Source organism: Macrobrachium rosenbergii, chromosome 50 (genome assembly GCF_040412425.1).
Source record: "Macrobrachium rosenbergii isolate ZJJX-2024 chromosome 50, ASM4041242v1, whole genome shotgun sequence".
NCBI classification, from domain to species: domain Eukaryota; kingdom Metazoa; phylum Arthropoda; class Malacostraca; order Decapoda; family Palaemonidae; genus Macrobrachium; species Macrobrachium rosenbergii.
In genome coordinates this window covers 37139207-37163811 of record NC_089790.1, presented here as the reverse complement: position 1 = coordinate 37163811, position 24605 = coordinate 37139207, and the positions used below count along the sequence as shown (strand labels likewise).

At 38.7% G+C, this 24605-nt stretch overlaps 1 protein-coding gene across 1 annotated transcript in view; it reads right to left on the bottom strand.

The window, feature by feature from the left end:
• Positions 1 to 24605, bottom strand: part of LOC136832840 (mutS protein homolog 5-like) — a 99382-nt gene that overhangs the window by 58622 nt on the left and 16155 nt on the right. Inside the window, exons 5-9 of the mRNA XM_067094495.1 lie at positions 19526 to 19594; positions 18469 to 18548; positions 18040 to 18151; positions 17604 to 17706; positions 5653 to 5800 (exon numbers count right to left, since the gene is read on the bottom strand). Of these exons, the coding sequence (XP_066950596.1) occupies positions 5653 to 5800; positions 17604 to 17706; positions 18040 to 18151; positions 18469 to 18548; positions 19526 to 19594 (512 nt within the window). The remainder of the gene's footprint in view (positions 1 to 5652; positions 5801 to 17603; positions 17707 to 18039; positions 18152 to 18468; positions 18549 to 19525; positions 19595 to 24605) is intronic.

The window sequence follows — 24605 nt, the reverse complement described above, 5'->3', positions numbered from 1 at the left end:
GTGCGAGATGTCAACTTGGGCGGGGAGTTATTATAATTTTCCAAGAATCCCAGCCACCAAATGCTTCATTTAATGCTTGTAAATACAACAGTGCATTTTGGGCATTGCCTGACAGGGAAGGGCGACGGGAATATAGGCCCTTCCCTTAACCTTTTAATCGCTTTATATCCCTTTCAACTTTCTCTTCTGGAACATATGACTGCGGGAGACATTTGTTTACAGAGACACGAGGTTGTGAGGTGCCTAAAGAGCTGAGAAGGGAGATCAAGGGAAAAAGGCAGCTGGCCTGCACACCTGGGACTGAGTAATAGATGACAACCAACCCCCATATACCTGTGGGTATCCTCCTGGCCCCTAACCAACGTCATATAAGGGTCTCACTGGAGGAACAACGGGAGAGACGCACTGTTGGACGTGAGAAAGAGACATCTCCTTCAGAGAGCCATGCGCTACCACATGGTCCTATCTTGTAGGGACCTTTAGTCTTTTTACCAGTGAAGCCCAGCCTTTCCTCCACCGCCATTCCTTGCTGCAGCCACCTCTGCTACAAAGTAAAGTGATCTGTTGCAATAGTTCTTCCATATCAGCCACACTGTTTTAATTCTCGAAATCCACTTCTTATTTCCCTTTCTAAGTGCCAGTATTCCCAAATCAACCTTTGCCCTGGTAGGTCAGTGTTACGTAAATGCCTGTGCTTAAATAATTACAGAAAATCGTATGTTCAAAGCTTCTTGGCACTCTCTGTGCTCGCTTTGTCCTATGTATATTTTACTGCATCCTTACTGGCTTTTAATTCGTGAACCACTCTCTTTTACAGAGGGTTTGTTAGCAGTGGAAACCTCTCTTGACTGTGTCTTGTGTCAGCATCGTCACACTGACGGATATACTTTCAAGTTTTCCCTGTTATAAGTAACCCCTCAGGCCTTGCATGCCTGATTAGTCCATTTCATCTTCTGATATTTTATTTCATGTAAATACACGTAATTTTAAACTTACCCTAACGTGTCTACTTAAAAATACCTTGTGAGTAGGGCCCTCAGCTCAGATAAAATCCCCCTTTTTCCTTGTTTTTTACAATTTCCTGAATCAGAAGCAGTCAGATTTTATGTATAGATAGAGGTAAGTAACGAAATCATTCATTTAGAGTCTATAACTGGCTCATGGTAAGCATTTCCCCAGGTCAAATCGTAAAAATACATTTCAAATAACTTTAAAGAGCACTACATGTTTTGTTCCACAATGGAACTGCAGGTCTGTGAGGGTTATTTTTCGTTTTCATTTAGCATCATGAGCAATTTTCAAGGTTGCATCAGCAAAAGAAGTCATAGGGCTCAATATGAGTTGAAAGAATAACACTTTCACTGATTTTTCTCCGCCCTGCCTTCCCAGCCTTAATTTAACAGGAAATTCAGTAAGGATATTGATACATGTTTTAAGAAAATTGGGAAGTGTTCACTTCTAAATATTCATCGACTGAACAAACAAAATCTAAGTGCTTGCTAGAAGAGTATAACCTCAAGTCTGTGGCAAATAAGTAGTTACCATAGGGATCAGGAAAGGTACTGTATACTGTAAAGTCACTGGATTATTGTTAAGAATATCTTTTATTATTTTCCAATCTAGATTCAATACTACATTACCCCACAAAGGATTACAAGCATTGATATCACCAAATAGTAGGAATGGAGTGGTAGGCTGAATGATTAAATTCTGATTACTGTTTCCACTGAAGCCACACCTGGAAGGAAGGTACAGGAAACAAATAGTCAAGTGTTTGTCTATAATGACAGAAATAGCCGCAGTTTGCAAGGAAGTAGAAGCAGAAGAGTGAAAAATGGCATAACTCAATCCAGGATTGACATGATAATTGCCTACAGATTCTTTTAGTTCCATTGCAAAAATGTCTGACTTGAATTGAAAAATTATTTGGGTTTTTGCCAGACATACTAGCTTAGGAGAGGAAGCATAACCTTAAAAGGTTATTTGCTCTGAGCAGCATGAGAAGAAATTGGGGGTCTCTGGTTTTGAGAGGTTTAGGTTATTGATGAGTTGAGTCATCATGAGAAATGGAACCTGTAGTAATAGTAGGATATTCAGTGAGCATAGCAAAGGAATTCAAATTCTTAAGGGTTTAGCACCTTTAGGCAAAAGTAGGCCTTCCCTGCTTCTCATTGTTAGGAAACACAAAACTTTAAATACTTCTTGGTCTCCTTCACAGAAATGTAACAGATTCCGGGGTGTCGGACTGGACTTTATTGATTGTGTTATTCCCAAGAATAACATAAACCATATGTATGTGTTTTTCTTAGGAGTAACTTAGCTGAACTAAATTCCTTTGGGAAGTGGTCTTCCTCTTCCTTCCTTGCCTCAGCCTCAGTGGATTCAGTTGCAGCAGGAGAATCAGGCTTAGAGACAGAGTCCCTTGGATGGTTTGAGAGTTTGTTTGTATATTGTCCCAGAGAGGTGGAAGATCAAGGTAAGGGCATAGCTTGATTCAGGGCTTTATTAGTTCCCATCAGCTTTCACTCAGCACCACCTATCTTTATATCCTCTCTTTGCAGTTTCCAGGACCTCTGTTCAAAATCATATAGATGGCTAATTTCTGAATTTGAGGAATGCCCACATTTACTGTGAAAGAAAATCTGTCAGTAGGACACTGACCCACAAGATCATGCTTTATTGAACAGATAATAGCATTTCTGTTTGTTGTGGAACTTTAATTCCCTGTGACAATATTCACAGTTCTTGAAGTACTGGCTAGGTATGCTTTTGAATTTCTTAACTCTGATGAGCGAATGTCCAATAGTTATGCAGACAGGCAAATGTTTGGAAGAGAAGGTCAGTAAGATGGTTTTGCTGTGTCATCTGCATAAAACTTCTTCATTAGAGAAGTTGTATGGGTCTTTGCTGAATTATGCCCCTTTTTTGTGTGTGTTGAAGGACCTATGAGGGGTAACTGCGTGAATATTTCCATCTGAAGAAGGTCTGAAGTTAGTCAGTAAGGCTACCTGTGTATCATTACCTGCCTTGACTAGAATATTCTTTCCTTACTGTTTAATGCTCTGTGGCAGGAAGTTGCCAGTCTTCTTTTGGAGACATTCAGATGCTCTTTTGAAGTTAGATCGCCATCATTGTAAAAAGCAACATACTTTTTCAAAGGTGGGACACTTCCCATGGTGAATGACTCTAACAAACCTATTAGTTTTGGGATAATATACGCTTCATACATGAAATCCTTGATCTTAACTTTGCACTCAGAGTCTGCATTTGTTCTTTAAATAAATGTTTGATTTGCTAAAGCATTGCTCGAGAAAGTAATACAGTATCAAAGTACTAGTGTTCAGATGGTTTTTTGCCTTTGTTTTTTTAAAAATGTTTTTAGTGTGCTGTCTCCCAAGATTAGTAGACTGTATAGATTTTTAGGTCGACGTAACATCTTTGCAGGTGATCACAAGCTCAGTAATACAGTGCCTGTTCCAAAGAATGGCATATTTACAGACTGCAGTAACTATAGACCAATTTCTATTCTCTCTTTGCTATCCAAAGTAGCAGAAAAACTTATTTTTAAGCCACTATATAATTATGTGAAATCTAAGATTGTTAGCTGATAGTCAATACGCATATAGCAAGCACTTAGGTAGCTGCGATGCTCTTTTAGATTTGACATGAAATTTGCAAGAGAACCTTGATAAGGGTTTTGAGTGTAGAGTAATCCAAATAGATTTTAGTGCTGCTTTCGATTGGGTAAATCACAAGGCACTATTTATAAACTTCAGAATGTGGGAGTTGGTGGATATTTATAGGTTTATTTCAAGATTTCCTTACAGGTAAGCAGCAGTGAGCTGCTGTTGATGGGATCTTCAGTGGGCCAAAGATAGTAAATTTTGACGGCTGTGGAAATGGCCACACTATTCATATAAAACTGTTTGCTATCAGCACTTGGAAGTGGTAATCATAGGTATTGGTTAGCAAGATGAAAGAAAGCTTATGCATATGAAAGAGATAGAGGAAATAATCAGAAACTGAGAGAAAGTGTAGAGAAAGAGATTTAAATTTGAACTGGGGAATCTTTTCCCTCTCGCCTGTCACACGACTTCATCATAGAGCATTCCATGTTAGGACCACTTGAGATGATAAGAGTGTTTCTGTTACTTTGTTTATATATCTTGTTTCAGTGTTTTAGTATTATGTACAATTTCTTAAAATTAAGTGTCTCACCATACATTTCACGTTCAGTATCTTAGCCTGAGTGTCTCACCATATGTTTTTATGTCCAGTGTCCGAGCTTAAATATCTCCTTATATATTTTTACTAGGTGTTCAGTGTTTCAGCCTATGTACATAAATATTTTACGATTTAACTAACTGTTTAATCAACTTTTATATTATAATTTTTGTTTTTATGTCTTGGTCTTTATTGTCGTATTATAAATCTACATGAATTGTCGGATCTTGTTTAGATAGTGACCCCAAGGATTTTCGGGGATTGTTATCTAGGACTAATATTTCTTGGGGGTCATTATCTTTATGATATTTACAGTCTTTTGTTTATGTTATTACGGTAATCCCCAAAGGGCTTGAGCTAAACACGCCGCAAAGGTGGATGCATACCGGGTTAAAACCCTTGGGGGTCACTATCTAGGAAAGATCCGAATTGTCTTCTGTAGCCTTGAAAATGAAATACAGCCACGATACATTGCCATCTATAGGTAAAAGTGGAAATGCTGAGTCACCTTCTGGCTATCCTTCTTTTATAATGAATACATGTTGCTATATATGTATATGTGTATATATATATATATATGTGTGTGTATACATATATATATGTATGTGTGTATAATGCCCTAATCTATCCTAGGAGTGAAGAAATAAAATAGATTTAAAAATCATAATATAAAAAATTGAGGAAATGAATATGGATTAACAACGGAAAACAGCGACAGGTCTACATGAGTATGGAAACGTGACTTCTTTTTATTTAGCATTATTTCAGTATAAGTGTCGAACATTACTGAATTCTAGGATCGAAGAACTGTTATGATTGAAAAACAATATACTTAGAGTTTGATTTCTTAATTTTCTTCAGTTGAGTATTTATTAAAAAATATTTTAAGTCTTTAGTTCCTATTTTATTTTTATTTTCAATCTGCTTTCAAAGTTCAAATACGTTCAAAATAGACAATATTGCTTATATAATTTTTAATATTTGGGAGTCTACCAAGGAACAGGTCACAATAGAGATACATGACGCAACAAAAATGGTTCACTGAAAGATTATTGACTAAAAAATCAAAAGATAAATGAAATGTGATAAATGACTTTATATATACATCAACTGTGTGTATATATAGTATATATATATGTATAATATACATATATATATATATATATATATATATATATATATATATATATATATATATATATATATATATATATATATATATATATATATATATATATATATATATATATATATACTGTATATACATCGTTCATGTGAGGTTGGTTGGACAGTTTCGAAGCGAGAGAAGTTTCCGGTACGGAAAATGATCGACTCCAGTCTTGCGCCATTTCTGATTATAATTCCAGGAAAACCACGATCACTAAGATTATTACCAACAATAACAATAATCATAAAGGCAACGAGTACCTCAGTAACGCTCCGAAGGCCCTCGTCATCTGAACGAGTTCAGTGTTGACTTTTCCCCGGATGTACAATTCTCTCTCGTCCTCCGTCGCTCCTTCGGGCTCTCCAGGAAGCGCCAGGGACAACACCCGCCGCAGACACAGCTCGTACTCTGACACAAGCAGAACATGTTTTAACCACTGGATTTTCTTTATTGTGAGCAGTCTTTGACTGAGAAAACAAGGAGTACAGGGGATGAGACCTATGATATAATAAATGGACAAAAGCAAGAGGTGCATACAGACAAATTTCAGGGAGAAGGAACGTAAAACACAACGTGCCAAGTACTTGGGTCTAGATAGTAAAGTTAATCGAATATCAAGAAATAAAAGAGAATATTTAGAGATGCAGATTGATGATGCTGACAAAACCAAGTATTCAAGAGTGGTCATGGTGCAAGGGTAGCCCACGGAATTATTAATGAAATATCCATGAGTGAAGAAAGGAAAGCATTTGTCATAGGTAGTGGAATGTAAATTATATCAGAAGAGAAAACACAAAATTGGACAGAACATTTTTGAGGCCATGAATAAGAGATATGAATGGAACAATATGATTGATATGCCAGAACCTGACGAGCATCTGAATGTGCTTATGAATGAATTCACAGTGTCTGGAATAATGATAAAGAAATTTAGAAAATGAAAAACGGCAGGTTATGATGGAGGTGATTTGATCTGAAACTGAAATGACATCTGGCATACTAACTACACTGTTTGGCAGAATATGTAATGAGGAAACAAAGCCTGAGGCTGCGAATTTGAAATCATAGCTAGAGGCATTGCACTTATGTCAACTGTAATGAAAATATTCATTATACTTATTCTCAATAGGCTAGAGAGAGAAATTAATGAAAAGCTTTTAGGTAAACAAACTGGCTTGACGAAGGTCAGGAGTTGCACATATCAAATATTTATCCTAAGACATATTTTGCAGCTAGCTATGTATGGAATTAAAAATCACCTCTTGATGGCTTTTGTTGATTTCAAGATGGCACTGGAGAGCGTCCACAGACAAATATTATGGAAAGTCATGCGTCACTATGGCATTCCTGACAAATGCGTAAAGCTAATTGAAATTATCCATGAACGAAGCAGATATGAAGTTAATGTTGATGAGGTCTTGTCAAGTAAACCTGAAGTAAATAGTAAGTTACTTCAGGGGAATGTTGTTTCACCTTTGATGTTTCCCCTTCTTATAGATCTCATAATGAAGAAGATGCAGATGAAAAGAAGGCTTGGAATGGGTTAAAGATAGAAACTTAACAGACTTAGAATAAGCAGATGATGCTGTTTTAATCAGCAAAACACAACGAAATTTTACACAGCTTGATTAAAAGAATGCATCACACACCTAAAGAGATGGAGCTTAAAATTAAGAATTACCACAAAAGGATGGAATAATAGTAGATGGGGAAAGGATTAATGATGTTGAATCTTTCAAATTTTTAGAAGCAACGATATCCAGTAAAGGTTCTCTTGAGTTAGAATTTAATGAAAGACTAAAAAAATGTAAATCAAACAATGGACAGGCTGAATAAGTTCTGGAAATCTAATAGATGGAAACTGCATACTAAAGTAAAATTATACATGTTTGGTATGACTAATATAGTTATACAGACATGAATATTGTTATAACAGTGAAACTGTATCTACAAGATACTGATGATTTGAAAATAAAGCTTGAAGAAGAATATCAGGAGTTAGAAGACAGGACAGAGTTCGAAATGATGCCATAAGAGAAATTATGGAAGTTCCATATGTGCATGAGATAATGATGAAAGGGAAATACAGATGGTTTGGACATGCCCCTCACACAGCTCCTGGGAGAATAGTATGTGAATGTGCCAGGTGGTGTTCTGTAGATGCCCAAAAAGTTGGAAGAGACAGATCGACATGGATGAGAGCTATGAAAAGGGAAACTGGTCACAAATGGAGACTTTTTATAAGATAAGGACATTTTATGATAGAAAAGACTCTATTAGCCTTGGCAGGCAACTCTTTTAGGAAAAGGACACCCCAAAATCAAACCAGCAGGTAGAAGAGACTCTTCAGCCTTGGTAGGCAACCCATCTAAGAGAAGGTTACTAAGCATATAAACCTTGTTCACCAACCTAGGACTGTGGCCTTCCTTGCTCTTGGGTTTGAGTTCCCTTGCCTGAGGGTACAATCAGGCATTTCTCCTCTTTTTTGTTCCATTTTCTGTTTTTTTAAAAACTTTGTAGGACAGGCTGATGAGAGATCAAAAGTTGTCCTGTGGATTATTAGGAAAGTGCCATCGTCTTTACCTAATCTTTTCCTTCTGATCATTTTATTTCTAAATCCATCTTGATTGTCTTCCCCCAGTTGTTGTGGCAAACCTGGCAGATTTCTTATGTGCCTTATCAGGTGTGCCGGCCCCACCTTGTCGACCAGTTGTTTCTGGCACTTTTTTCAATGACATATCGTCATTTTATTTATACTTTAAACAGAATTTTTGTAAATAATGTAAATACTGTTGTTGTTGATGGTATTGTTGTTTATTGTTCTGTTGATTTTTACAATGTTACTGTTGTTATGAGTCTGTTTTGATAGTAATTTTATGTTGTTAATTTTAATTCTTTTGGGAGACATTGAGCTGAACCCTGGGCCTATTGTTCATTGCAGTAAGAAAAATTGCAAGTACTTTATTCAAATATTCTGGGCTTAAGGTCAAATTTTCTTGATCCCCAGAGTTGTGGCTGTAACTACAATTTGATGTTACTATCTGAGACTCTTATAAGTAGTAACAAGTCATATGCTGAGTTTTTAATACCAGGATTGATGACCTTGACTTTATTTATTGTAGTAACATCGTCAGAAAAATTTGGAGTGTAGTTGCCATTAAGTTTTTTGTTTTAAAATTTTCAGAAAGTTCTACAATGTTTACGTATCTACAGTTTACCACAATCCAGATATCGACGTCTATATATGACTGTCTTTTGGAAAGGATTAGTATGGCTCAGTCACAAGATTCTAAAGCTTCATTCATTATTTGTGGAGACTGCAATGCAAAGCACAACGAGTGGCTAAATTCAAATTCCACTGATCAACATGGCCAGTCTGCTCTTGAGTTCTGTCTATTCTCCTATTTTGTTCAGCTAATTGAGGAACCCAGGCATATTTCTGGTAATAGATTAGACCTGATATTCACAGATGTTCCAGCTATTGTTAAGTCCAAGGTCTGGGAATTTAAAGGCACTTCTGATTATTGCGCCACTGGGATGGACGTATCTGTCGATCAGTATATTCTAATGCCATCACTGGACAACGGTCTGGCTAAAATCTAGAGCCAATTGGAATTGCATTATTGAAACTTATCAGGCACTCAATATTTCAGATGCTATATTAGATCCTGATCCCAAGAAGAAATTAAATGAAATGCTGATTACTATTTTAATAAGATATGTCCCTAGAAATGTCATCAAATGGCCAGTCAATGCTTGATAATACATGTAGACGAGCTTACCGTGACAAACACACCAAATTCAACTCGTGGAGACGAAATCGTTCAAATGAAAATTACACCATTTTTATTTGAGTCTCGCCAAGCTGCAAATAGAACTTTAAATACAGCCGAGGGAAATTACAATAATTCCTTTAAAAGGACACTTGCAGGAATTACTCAGCCTTATCTGTGGTGGACAAAATTGGCATCATCTGTTTTTGGGTCAGTGTCGTCTTCCATTCCACCACTGTTAACAGATAATGGTAGATTGGTTCTTGGCCCTAGGGAAAAAGCTGAACTACGTCATCGAGCTTCTGAAGCTAAGCAATCAGCTAAGGATGTCCCTCTCCCTGACACTTATCATCCTGTGACTATTCTTACAAAATTTGCATTTTGGTCTAGGGATGTTACGAAAATTCTGGATAATCTTGATAGCTGGGGTGGACCTGATGGTTTCTTCCCTTTGTTTTTAAAAAGCTTTTTAGTAAGTTGTTTCCCAAGATTAGTAGATTCTATAGATCTTTATCTTGACGAAGTATCTTTGCGGTTGAGCACAAGCTTAGTAATACAGTGCCTGTTCCAAAGAATGGTGTATCTGCAGACTGCAGTAACTACAGGCCAATCTCTATTCTCCTGTGCAATCCAAAGTTGCTGAAAAACTTATTTTTAAGCCACCATATAAGTATGTGGAATCTAAAGGATTAGCTGATACTCAATATGCATATAGGAAGCAGTTAGTACCCAGGATACTCTTTTAGACCTGACATGCCATTTGCAAGAGAACGTTGATAGGGGTTTGAGTGCAGAGTAAATCAAATGGATTTTAGTGTTGCTTTCGATTTAGTAAATCACAAGGCATTTATATATAAACTTCAGAATCTTGGAGTGGGTGGATATATTTTAGGATTATTTCAAGGTTTCCTTACAGGTAGGCAGCAGCAAGTTGGTGTTGATGGGATCTTTAGTAAACCAAGATCTACTGTGTCTGGAGTTCCACAGGGTAGTGTTGTTGGTCCACTGTTGTAAATAAGTGCTTTGTGATTTACTAACTCGAATTACTCTGCACTCAAAACCCATATCAACATTCTGTTGCAAACGGCATGTCAGGCCTGCAAGAGCATTGCAGTTACCTAACTGCTTCCTATATGCATATTGACTATCAGCTAACAGTCCATTAGATTCCACATACTTATATGTATACAAATGATATGGTTGTTGGCCTGGAAAACAAGATTGTTTAGTATGCCGATGATGCAACACTTGTGGGTGTAGTAAAGTCTCGACTTATGAGAAATGAAGCTGCCCTCAGCCTTATTCGGGACACAGACCAGGTCAGTGAATGGTGTAGTCAGTGGGGCATGAGAATGAACTCCAGTAAAATGAAAACACTATTGATTAGCAGATCTCGTACAGACTTTCCAACCCATCTTCCCCCTCAGGTGGATGGAGCTCTGATGAATGAGTCTGAAGCTTTATTCTAGGTGTAACTTTTGACTCACATCTAACTTTTGAGAAACATCTAATGAAAGTTTCAGCAAATGCTGCACGTAAGTTAGGTATTGTTTGTAAGGCCTCATATATTTACAACAGTGATATAATCAATGCAACCTGTTTTAGGTCATTTGTCCTTCCTTTACTAGAATACTGTTCTCCAGTGTAGATGTCTGCTTCTGCCAGAGATTTATCTCTTTTGGATAGAATAGTTTGTGGTGGTAGGTTTTTGTTTCCTAATATTAGCAGTTATGACTTGGACCATAGATAGATGGTCTCTTCTTTGTTTCTTTTTCATAAGTTGTATTTTAACAGAGACCCTTCACATTCACAATTTGTCCCTGATCCTCTTTTCCTACCGATAGCAACCAGATTCACTGAACAGCAGAACAAATATGCAGTAAATGTGCCTCGCTGTCGAACTTCTCAGTTCCAGAGGTCCTTTATTCCTCACACTGTTGGACTGGAACAGCCTCTCAGAGGATGTGCAATTGGAACTTCAGAAGTTCAAGAGAAGATTCAATGCATTATGACCCTAATACAATTCAACTTGTATCGTAATATTTTACTTACATTTTTATTTACTTATTAATTTGTTCATTTATCTATTTTTTAGTAACTGATCTTTTTCTGTACTTCCCATTTCCTTCTGCTACTTCTTTCGAATGAACACCATAATATTCTTTGGAAGCTTGAATTTCAAGTCAATGGCCCCTGTGGTCTTGTTCCAAATGAATAGGGTTCATCTTCCGGGTAATAATAATAATAATAATAATAATAATAATAATAATAATAATAATAATAATAATGCATGGGGGGCTATAGCGTCAACAAAAAAGCCGTTATCCCCCAGCCATTCGGTGGTTCGAGGCCACCTGGTGGCAGATCGTTTATCACTTATAAATTCCCCTACGGTGTTTATTCCGAGGTGAATTTAAAATTAAACCACATCTGAGACTTAATTTGTGTGAATATAAAAATTGCCACGTTGTATGTGACAAAAATTGTATATTTATATATATGTATGTATGTATATGTATATATATATATATATATATATATATATATATATATATATATATATATATATATATATATATATATATATATATATATATATGGGTGTTTCTGAAATTAGAGGCCCCCTTCCACAGAACAAATGGAAAGTTATGAAGTTTTCTGCTATAGCCTATCTCCAGGTACATTATTTTAAGTTTATATTAAGCTATTTTTCATTTTACATTTCTTGTATTTTCAGACTGAGTGATGGAGTTAGATACAGCCATGGCTAATGACTCGTAGGAAATCAGATGGATTGACCGAATCTGGCTATAAAGAGGCAAGGGATGCTGGTGCATCCTTCATTTCACGTTCCTGATAGCTAAATACATTAAAAGAGATGAACTTTGTTAAAAGAAACTGGAACAAAAATCCATATGACTGTCATCACAAAAAGAGTGAGAATCTTGGAAGGCCTGAAGTCCTTTCTCAGGAGTCAAAAGACATCATAGCTGAGGCAGAGGGTAGACCAAGAAAGTCTTTATGTAAATTGACGCTTGAACTAGAAACAAAAAGGGGAAAGAAGAGAAGTTATAGTGCTGTATATCAAGAGTTGAAAAAATGTGGTATCAAGCCATTTCATGTTATCAGCAAGCCCAACATCACTCAGCAACAGAGAGAAGACCGTGCATGTTTTTGTGGTTCATTTCTTAAAGATTGGGATGAAGCTGACTTTCTCCATGTTGCCGCATCAGATGAATTCTTCATTTACACAGTCAGGAAGCCAAATAATAAAAATGACATCATTTGGGCTGCAAAGTTGGATGATATCAGCGATGACGTGTGCTATCACCAAGTTGTGAAATTTCCTGAATGTCTGGGAATTTTTCTCTGTTTCACAGCCAAACGGTTAATGTGGATCATCAAAGAAAAAGGAGAGTCATGGAATGGCGAATACTTCAGAGAAAGATCCTGAAAATGTGTTATTTGTTGAAGAAGTCACATTTTTGCATGATAAGGCACCATGTTTCAAGGCTCTTCAGACACAGGAGCTGCTTCGAAACAGTGGTATCGATTTCTTCTCGTCAATTGAATTTCCAGGTAGCTCCCCTGACCTTAATGTGTGTGAAAACATTGGTAGTATCTTAAAGGATTGTGTTGAAACGCGCACAGTGAATAATGATGGTATACCAAGCCTCGATGATCTGCAAAGAGAGGTGACTGAAGTGCTCAGGGAAATGGAGTTTGAGTCTCAGCTTTTTTGTGATTTGCTGAAATCATACCCCTCAAAAATGCAGGCTGTGGTACAGGCAGATGGAGGCCACGCAAAATGTTAAATACTCAGAGAGAAACTTAAATAAATACTTGTTCTGAATTACTTTTGTTTTTGTCCATATCAATTTTAGCTTATGCTGTAGAGGGGGGGGTGGCTCTAATTTTGAAACACCCTATATACTGTATAATATTATAATATGATATAATATATAACCATTCTGTAAAAGTAATATTTGCTCTGTGTTTTTCATGTATTGTCTATGATTTTGATATGTTTTTTCTTAAAGCTATTTCATATGTTGTGAGGTGTAATGAGATGACTTTATCATGTAAGTAAATGTTGTGCAATGCTTATAAATGCTAAATATTCTTTTGTGTTCATAAGATACCATGTTTCGTGGGAGTTAAAGTTCAGAGATATTTTGGTAACCAGCTCAGATAAGTATATCCTGTTTGCTCAGCTGGGTACAAAGCCATCCAGGGAACTCTGTAAGCAAAGAGTGATAAGGATCTGTGACGAGGGTTGACAGCTTTTAACCATGACTAGTTCCAAAGGCCTATGTGTCTGTTTACACAAGTGTCCAAACAGGAAATTATCTGCCAATCATTTAGATAAAAGGCCAAATGTGTTTCCTTTCCAAGCCAAAGAATACTGTGCTTATTCTGTATTCTTTATTTTGTTTATTCTGCAGGAGGAATTCTGTATTCTGGGTATTCTAGAATGTATAAGAAGGGACTCAGGTTATTCTAAGATTGGAAGTGACTAACTGGCAACCCAGGTTTGAGGATAAAAGCAGAATTGGTGAACAAAAACAGTTAGTCCGATAAGGGGCCTGGTATTAGTAAGATCTCCCCCTCTCTCTCTCTCTCTCTCTCTCTCTCTCTCTCTCTCAATTGTTATTCATATAGGAGGGTGTAAAACTGTGGTTACTCTCATAGGTATATAAGTTTTGTAAAACTCTCTCACGAGATAAAATATTTTTTGAGAATGGTTTAAAATTTTTGTGTTCTACAGCCATGGTGAAAAAGTGTGTTTTATAGATTACAAAATGAAGTAAGGTAATGTGCTTGTTTACTTGCATGGTATCATGTTTAAGAGTGAAGTGTTGTCTTGGTGAAAGATAGTTGTGATTTTAGTAAGAGGTGAGTTTAATCTTTTTAAAAGTGAAGGTAATCTTTTGAAAGATTGATATAATCTTTAAACATATTTTGTCTTTGTGAAATTACTGTTGGTATATTTATTTCTGCATATTACTTTCTTATATGTCCGTGATTTCATATTATTATCATATGCTCATGTGTTTATAATTTCACAGTGTTTCCCAAAGTTTGTGTTGGTGATTAATTGGTGTTTTGTTGGTGTTGGTTTCATTGAGATTTCAGTGAATACTTGTGTTGATTTCAATTATTAAGATTTCAGTGAACATTTGTGTTGATTTCAATTATTAAGATTTACAGTATAGTCTGGAGTGAGTGTTAATCATTTGAATTTTACTTAATTAAATTGATTTCTTGATAAATTAAAGTTTTGTGAGTTAATCTTGGTTAAGAAATACTTGAATCTTACACTGCTGTCAAGTAATAGTAAATCTTTTTGAGATTGTGAACTCTACTTATAACTTTTGAACTTAGAAATAAATTTGTCTGTTTAAAGTTTTAAAAGCACAGTGTTTCATTTTGACCACCAGTGATTAGAGATATTTGTGTGTGTATTCAAGGTAAGTGATATATCTGACTAGTTCTCCTTTATCAAAGTGAAGTAGAACCAGGGAACAATTATAGTATTTGATGGAGTGATGCCCTTTTTCCCCTAGTCTGTTTATAGTTTATCAGTTGTTACCTTACCCATAACTTGATAAATTTAAGATTGATTTTTCAAGTATTAAGCACGTTTTAAGGGATCACTGTACCTTTAAAATATTCAGTCTTAATATTATTATGAGGTTTCAGGTATCTGGCTGAAGTGAGGTAAATTTTTTGGTCTTATTAATTGTTTGTGTAATAACCAGGTATTTGATCACTTTTGACAATATATATATATATATATATATATATATATGTATATATATATATATATATATATATATGGATATATATATATATATATATATATATGCATGTATATATATATAAATATATATATATATATATATATATATATATGTATGTATGTATATGTATATTGTATATGTACAGGGTGTCCATAAAGTCATGGTGCAATTTAAAATACTCGTAGCTTCATAACTATACATGATAGAATTAATCTGTAAAAAGGATAAGAAAGCTTGATGTGTTTAGTTTTTATGCTTTTCTGAAATTTATTTATTATTTGTTTTATCGTATATTTTTCACAGTTTATGAAAGTTAAAAATGACTTCTTTTCAGAACTGCTATTGACCCATGGCTTGGCTGGAAGAGAAAGTAAACCGCGTTCTTTGGTTGGCTGAGCTAATATGTACTGTCGCTGTCCAAAGAAGAATTACAACCCAGTACAATAAAGAAGCACCATACAGGAAGTGCATAGCCAGGTGGATGAAGAAATTTAGGGAAACAGGTTCTGTTCCTGATAAACCATGGTCTGTAGACCATGTGTTGGTAAAGGAACTGTAGCATCTGTAGAACAATCCTTTGAAAGAAGTCCGAGAAAGAGTCTAAGACGAACATCTTTGGAGATGGGCTCTCAAAATCTACTGTTCACAAGATTCTGTCGATAAAGAACTTATAATGAAAGCATAACTTCTTTCAAAGGATTGTTCTACAGATGCTACAGTTCCTTTGTCAACACATGGAAGAGAACCTGTTTCCTAAATTTCTTCATCCACCTGCTCTTTGGTTGTTGAGCTCTTATTGTACTGGGTTGTAATTCTTCTTTGGACAAAGAAGAATTACAACTCAGTACACCAAAGAAGCTGGTTTACCATCCAGCCAAGCCATGGGTCAACAGCCAGGTGGAAGAAGAAATTTTAAGGAAACAGGTTCTGTTCCTGATAAATAAAACATCAGAATAAACCATGGTTTCTGTATTAATTCTATCATGTATAGTTGGTACAAGTATTGCAAATTGTAGCATCTTTAGAACACCCTGTATGTATATAATAAGTACAAAGAAAGAGTCATATATATATATACAAACATATATTATAGATATATAAAATATATATATATATATACAATATTCTGTATATATGTGTGAATATATATATTTGTTACAGAAAGTGTAATAACGTAATCAAAATATTGACCACTTCCTTGGGAAGATTTGCGAGGGCTAGTTCGGCAAAACAGTGATTTATCTACCCAGTTTTGCACAATGGTCGGACTTCCAGAACTTGGGGATTTTTCAGGTCAGGGCCTTTTTAACAGACAACATAGTTTATCATATTTTTTTTCATCCATGTTTCGCTATGAACAGTAGTAGTTAGTGTGCAGGTTCTGCGTTTAATTTATATTGAAATGATTGATCTATTATGCTGTTCATTACTGTATTAAAAACAGTAATTCCATTACAAAGTTGAGCAACAGAAAAACAAAGAACGATTAGATTTACAATTCATATATTTCCATTGTATAATTTACATATGACATGAATTGAATCACAGGCCAGCCAAGTCTCGTGAAGAAGAAGTTATTTTATTTTTATTTTTTAATCAGAAATTGTGGCCCCCTCAATACCCGGGGCCTAAAACAAATGCCTCATTAGCCTCAAAAACATCACTTGCTGGAAGTCAACAGAAACTAGCCCCTTGATCAAATCCAGGACATTTGATCCAGGGCTTCTTACAGATTAATTTTATCATGCTTATACTAAACAAGGTAAAAGGGTTGATAAAATTGCACCATGACTTTATGGATCAAACCCTGTATGTATATGGTCATACACATGTACTAAATTACACATATTCCTGATTACACATACATATATATATATATATATATATATATATATATATATATATATATATATATATATATATATATATATATATGTTATATATATGTAATATATATATAATATATGTAATGACCAATATACATTTATATGATATATAAACACGGCAAAACAGTGATTTATCTACCCAGTTTAATACTCCGATAAACAAGCGGCTTATTATAAAGTAGTAATGATTCTACAGACCGTGAATCGTCTGTAAATGAGGAATATTCAGTACACATCAAGTCCTGTTTAGATGTGGTGATTCCCACCCCAGCCTCTCTTTCTCTCTTTTTTCAACTGGTGTTAGGAAAAGGGATGATAAATCAGTTGATTCGTTTATAAAAGTAGATGATTATTTAAATGATTATAAAAGTCATTAAACTACAATGAACGAGGAACATACTTGTCATTCAAAGATACTCTTAGTAGCAGAGTCTTGAAATGGAGAAATAAATCCACAGTTATGTATGAGTACCAATATATCTAAAAATAAATTTATACAGAGCTTTCGGGAATCTTCCGAAAGCTCTCTGTAGAGATTTTGAAATATATTTGTACCCATACATAACTATGGATCTGTTTCTCCATACTTGTTATCCTTAAATATCCAAAATATCTTCATCAAGAACAACCAACCAAGTACCGTGCTCAGTAGACAAATTCTCTGTCAGACAATTGCAGCAGGATGGAGCACCGTTAATTGCGCGTGCACACTACATTGCTAACTGTTAAACAACGAGAAGAACCTTACTGTAATCACTCATTGGAAGAACCTTCATAACGCAGGATGCTGCTGCAGATGAAGAGGTCGTCAAAGGAGATCCCGCCACGACATCTGAAGAAGGGCTATTATTCTGAAATGAAAGGAATTTTAAGTGTTGCCTGAACAGAAATGTTTTATGCATTAAGCAAAAAGGGATAAAATTAAAATGATTTATGAATCTCCAAATATATTTCCGATAAAGTGAGGCAACATCACAGAACCTCACTGAAACATTCGGTTCTGGAGAAGTCAGATTCAAACGCTGCCGGGAAATGTTTAGCTGCCATTAATTTAGAAACGAGATGTAAGTGCGCTACATGAGCTTGCTTTCGATTAAGTTGGCTTCAGAACTAAACAATATTATTGTTTTCCACAATAAGTCAGTTCTCACATCAAATTTTGGAAAGATTTTGATTGAACTTACCCCGTCTGGTCGAGGTGCAGATGGCGGGTTAAGAGGAGTCCTTGGTACCCCGCAGAGCTCCTGAAGGGTGCGGAAGAAGCGTTCATCCTGACGTCCGCCAACGATCACCCACCTGTCCATAAGCGACAGCCTTGCTTACTTTATCCTTTGAACTAGTGTCATATGTCAGTCAATGTTCATGTTGGATAAGTGTTTTTTTCAAGAGCCCTTAAATAGCTCCACCTTTAAGAGGTAGATCTATCGCTTCCTGAAAGTTTAAATCAGGCTCTTTCCCTATTCCACGTCATTTCCTTCCACCAGGGTTGGGCGAGGAAAGAGGATGCGAGACAGACAGACAGACAGACAAAGGGAGGCAAAGGGGGGAGGGAAGAGTAAACATTACAAATGAACCCACTGGAAGAGGAGGAAAACAGCGCGCGTATATCTCACCTTGGCTTTTGTTCCCTGAGGAGAGTGCGAAGAGCCCAGAAATCGGGGGAAGCATCGACTTTGTCCTCCACAAGGTAAACCTGATGAATACATTACGAGCATTAGCATTATATATAGAATAATAAGTAAAATAGATATATACAGCTCAATGTATGTTTTAAGGATCCGCAAGGCCTATTTTTTTGTAGCTATCTCTTCACTAGCGTCAGCAATTCATAACTCTAGACTAAGGCAAAAGCAGACGTTATTTCCGCTTATTTACACTTGTTGCTGAAAATGTGGATTCTTATTTTCATAACAGTTCATTTTGAGAAACAATGCGCGCTCAGAAGCATTAGTTGAAAGTGCTCTTCACACTGAACAGGACATCCATCTAACATTGGACGTGGGATCGAGGAACCTGAATAACGACTCCAACGCGAGAAGGGAATGAACTCTCTTTTAAGTCTTGGGTGCAATATGGAAGGTCGATTAGGGAAATGAAGCTTTCAGCCAAAGCCTCTTTACAGCAGCATATTAACATTTACAAAATATTTATGAAAATAAGAATTATTAGATAAGGAAATAGTAACTGGTGAGCCGGCCAGTCTATGGAAATATGACGACAGGCTAGAAATCAGAAGTCATTTCTGTAAAGAGATTTGGACCATCTTTTTTCTCCGGGAACAACTCGGATGCAGATGACTTTTCACAACTAAGTTTCTTATCTGAAGGAGTTAGCTGATTGACTTTTAGAAGCAGCGTGAGGATTTCAGTGTACTTCGACATGTATTGCACGAATAAAAAAGATAAAAATGTTACCATAATGACTGGGCACGAAAACACAGTTTATAGAAAAAATATTGGCAATAGTTTTCTTATCGAAAAATGAACAATGGTCCAGAGACCTGAAGCAGAGAAATCAACAAGAAACGCAGTAGTAGTAGTAGTAGTAGTAGTAGTAGTAGTAGTAGTAGTAGTAGTAGTAGGATTAAACCGTTAAAACTATAACAATAATCTGTTTTTCATGTACAAATATGAATAAGAACCAGCGTCACCTATATGTGAAGATGCTTACTTGGAGACTGGTAACATCGTAGAAAGCAGCCCCTAGTTTCCCTTGTCCAAAGCAAACGCTCATTACAATCTGCAAATAAATATGAAGTCAGTTACATCCTTTCATTGCTGTTGGGACATTAATTGTAGTCTTACATATTAAAGAGATGTTTTTTTCAACGTTTCTTTTACAAGAGGACGCAGAGACAACAGTAAAATTGGCTATGCGTATGATTGTCCGATTAACAGAGTTGAACAACACTGGGTCTGTCCAGAAATTGGATGGGTGAGCAATAAGAAATGCCAGTTGCCTTGGACCCATAGGTTACTTGAAGATCCTTATGGGTAGAGCTAGCCCTGTGCTCTCCGCCTCTCAAGTTTCTTCAAAAGCCGTGAATGAAATATTCCGCCCAGCGTTGTCTTTCTTCTTCTTCTTCTGGTGTTGAAACTGACTCATCCACCCTTTTGAAAGGTATTTCCTTTTTCCTTCTCACCAATGGACATTTCGTTAATGATTTTGTGGGTTACATTAACAATGATCGCTTTCTCTGAAAATGTGGTACAGCATTTAAAAATTTTTTTAGGCAGAGAAATTTTTTTTCAGGTTGTGAGGTCAAAGAAGACAGAACTTGGTACTGATTGATTTATTACCTGGGCAAAGGTATACATAGCAGCGTGTGGTGCCCGACCCCCAGTCGCCGTGACCCGCACACTGAGTGAGAGCAATTTGTGTTTGTTAACAGTCAGTCAAATAACAATAACGAGACATAATGTACATACAGTGATAAAATATACATTGGTGAAAAGGCCAGGAAATTCTACATACAAATATATACATGAGATTCTTGCTGCATTGATAGATGCGATACATGATCGTAATTAATGGGTAAAGAAGATGTCTTTGCAAGTATTCCCCCGCCCCAAGACAATTATTATGAAATAATGATTAGAAGATCTGTTGAATGTTAATCACAGTATCTTCTTGGGAGCAGGAGCCGACCTCGAGTTCTTGATATCTGTGGTTGTGGGGTGGCTTCGACTGCTGAATCATCCAGCGGTTTTGCCGGGCAGATGACATCCTTAGTGCGGCCCTTGGGACGTCCCCGACTTCGTTTTTGGATGCCGATCACTTCATCTGAGGTCTTGTTTTGTGGAGGAATTCTGGGACATCTGCTGGTTTCCTCCCAGGTTCCGCTGTCCATTAGGAAGGCTGGCTTTAACCTGTTGACAGATATCCAGTTTTCCTGCCCATGGATGTTGATGAGGTAGGCCTTGGATGTTCTACTGATGACTCGGTATGGTCCTCTGTATGGTCTGGTCAAGGGTGGGCAGTGGGCATCTCTCCTCATGAAGACGTGTGTACAAGTTTTCAGGCCTTCTGGGCTGAAGTTATGGGTCCTGTCTGCAAAAGTCTTTTGGCAGGGTGTGAACTTCTTTGCAATTTCTCTTAGCCTTGGAAGGGTGTATCCGGGATGTCCGGCTCCATGGGGAAGAATTCTCCAGGTATGGCCAGTGTTTCGCTGTAGACTTTCTCTGTGGGAGATTCCTTGCCGTTTGTCCTTGGTGTGGTGCAGAGACCCAGCAGGACCCAGGGCAGCTGCACCTTCCAGTTTTCATCGGTACAACGTGCCATCAGAGCTGCTTTCAATGAACAGTGGGTTCTTTCCACCATACCGTTGGTCGCAGGGTTTTATGCCGTCATACTGTGAAGTGTTGTCCCCATCAGGCGTGCTAGGGAGACCCAGAGTTCCAATAAGAATGCCAGGCCCCTGTCAGTAGTTATATCGTCCGGCACACAGACACGGTTTATCCAACTTGATAGTAGGGCTTCTGCGCAGGCGCTTGTTGATGCTTCTACCATTGGGGTTGCTTCCGGCCATCTTGTGGAATGGTCTATGATCATCAGGAGGTATCTGGCACCCCCTGGTTGCAGCAGAGGTCCTACAATGTCTACGTGGATGTGCCCAAAATGCTGATGTGGTTGACGGAAGTCTCCGATGCCTGATTCCGTGTGCCTTGTGGTCTTATTTGTCTAGCACGGTATGCAGTTCTTCGCCCATTCTTGTACGTCCTTCCTGATCCTGTACCACACGAATTTCTGCCATCAGGTGCTTTGTTGTTCGTCCTGATGGATGGGACAGCCCGTGGATGATGACGAACACCTGCTTTCTTTGTGACGCGGGTATCAGGCGTGGGCGGCCTGTGCTGGTGTCGCAGAGAAGTGTTGATCCGGATTCACCCATTGGCACGTCTTCTCACTTCAGTGCTGTAAGTTACGTGTGGTAAGCTGCCGTTTCCAGGTCTGCAGCCTGTTCCTTCACCAGGTCTTCGTAGTCTATGCCCAGGTGGACTGAATTTATTTCAATTCTTGATAGGGTGTCAGCTACCAGGTTCTTTTTGCTGGGGATGTAACTGATGGTGCATCCAAATTCGGAGATAGCAGCCAGGTGCCATTGTTGTCTTGACGACCATGCGTCTCCTGCCTTTGTGAATGCATTTACCAACAGCTTGTGGTCTGTCAGGATGGTGAAAGGGCTGCTGTCCAAGAGGTACTTGAAGTGCCACACAGCTTGGTAGATTGCCAGCAGTTCCCTGTCAAATGCACTGTAGCAGGTCTCCGGTGGCTTTAACTTGTGGCTAAAAAAGTGGGTGGGAAACCATCCACTATCTGCTCCAGCATGGCTCCATAAGCGACGTTGCTGGCGTCAGTGGTAAGTTTCAGGGGGGCGGTGGGGTCTTGATATGTTAAGGTGGTGGCTTTGGCGTGGGCTGCCTTCGTCTGTTTGAACACCTTTTGCTGCAGAGCTTCCCAAGTCAGTGCTTTCAGCTTCTCCTTCAGCACTCCGGTTAGGGGATACATGATGAGGGCGATGTCCGGCACGAAACGTCGGTAGTAGTTGACCATGCTGAGGAACTCCTGGAAGGACTTGGTCATTTTTGGTGCTGGAAAATCCTTCACTGCATCCACCTTGGAGGCCATGGGGCGGACACCTATCGGAGAGTTCCTCGTGTCCCAGGAAGTCTACCTTCTCCAATCCGAAGGTACATTTATCGAATCTGACGACCAATCCATTCTCTTGAAGGCATTTCAGCACAGCCCGGACGTGACCTAGGTGCTCCTCCAGGGGCCTGGAGAAGATTAGGATGTCATCCACGTAGCAGACGCAGAAAGGCAGGTCCCCCAAGATGCTGTCCAAAAGGCGCTGGAATGTGGCCCCGGCATTCCTGAGGCCGAAGGTGGAGTAGAAGGCATATGTCCCAAATGGCATGATGATGGCTGTCTTTGGAACGTCTCTGGGATGTACTGGTACCTGAAAATAAGACTTGAGCAAATCCATTTTTGTGAATATCTTGCCCCATGCACGGCTCCTGTTAGGTCCTGCATGTTTGGCAGGGGATAGTGGTCCAGTGTTGTCACTAGGTTCAGCTGACAATAGTCCCCACAGGGCCTCCAGGAACCATCTGGTTTCTTCACCATGTGGAGGGGGATGCCCATGGATTCGATGCCTTTTTGCAGATACCCATCCTTTCCATCTTGGCGAACGCTCATTTAGCACCCTGGAGTTTCTTGGGCGGCAGGCGGCGGAACTTGGCATGTGTCGGCGGGCCTGTGGTGGTGATGGATGCCGTGCTTGGCCTGGGTACCTGGCACCTGACGCAGTTCTGGCTTGAAGACATCTGGGGAATTCATGCAGGAGGGTGCTCTATTTGTTCGATGAGATGGAGCATATGGTGGGCATCCCCGGTCCAGTGGAGAGTGGTCAGGAGCAGCAGGTTCCGGTATCCAGCAGGCGTTTTTGGCTGATGTCTACCAGCAGTCTGTGATGTGCGAGGAAATCAGCGCCCAGTAAGAGAAACTTGACGTCCGTGATGACGAAGGGCCATTCATATTTATGGCCCAGGATGGATATTCTGTGGGTCCGAGTTCTGTAGCAGAGGATGGGGCTTCTATTTGCGACCACTAGTGTGGCTGCGGCGCCGGACGTGTGGTCGCTGTCCTCCCTCGATGGCAGAAATACTGGCTGCATAGCCCCCATGTCTATCAGCATCCACCATCCTGATATGGCATCATGGATGAAGAATCCTACTGGCTGGGGTTCTCTAAGGTTTGCGGCCACTGCTGTTATGGGTGGCCACCTTTCTAGTTTTTTGTGAAAGAACAGGGGCTCTGCAGTTCTTGGCATCCTTTCCAAACCACCGATGGAAGTAACACCAGGCTGGATTTGTCCTCATCTTCTGCTGCTGCGGAGGCGCCTTCTTCCTGTACACCACGTTTGTGTCCCCCATTTGGTGTCTTCTGCTACCAGGCTGCAGGTGTTGCAGCGTGCCTTGAGGCCTTGGTGGCCTTGTGGAGTTTGTGTGCTATGCTCGCCAATTTGTCCATGGAGAGCTCATCTGCTTCCATGATTTGTGCCCTCACCTCCTGCGGAAGGCCCGCAGGAAAATTTCCTGCGACAAGCTGATCCCCTCTTCCATCTGTCTGAGTCGAAACCCAGCAGCATTAGGAGACCTTGTAGTTTATCCCAGGTGTTCCTGGGTGATGCGTCCCCCAGGGGCTGGTTCATCAGGTCAAGGGTGCATTGGGCTCTCTCTGGGATGGGCATGGAGTATGTGTCAATGAGTTTCTTTTGTAGGTCTTTGTACTTGACTTTGCCCGGCTGTGAATCCAACCATGGGATGATTTTGTTGAAGACCTCCTCTGGAAGCATTGTCATGGTGACGTCCACTTTGGTTTCCTCATCCATGATTTTAGCTACCCAGAAATGGATGTCTGCCTGCAGGAACCAGGATGCTGTATTTTGCCATGAGAATGGTGGTAGTTTAATTGCCTGGCTTATTGCTGCCTTCAAAGGCGAGAGGGGGATGCAGAGGATCTGTGTGTCCTCAGAACGACTTTCTACCTCAGTGTCTAACATTTTGCCTCACACCAAAACGTGAAATAAGAGTTGTATTTAGTCCATTAATGGTGTTTGGGGCTCATCAGAAGTCAAAACTATACGCCGTGTGGTTCCATTAATGACTTCTGAATACGATTGATGTGAATCGTAAATGGCAGGGCCAAACCGTTCGAGAACGCCAGAACATAATTGAAGAAGGTACAC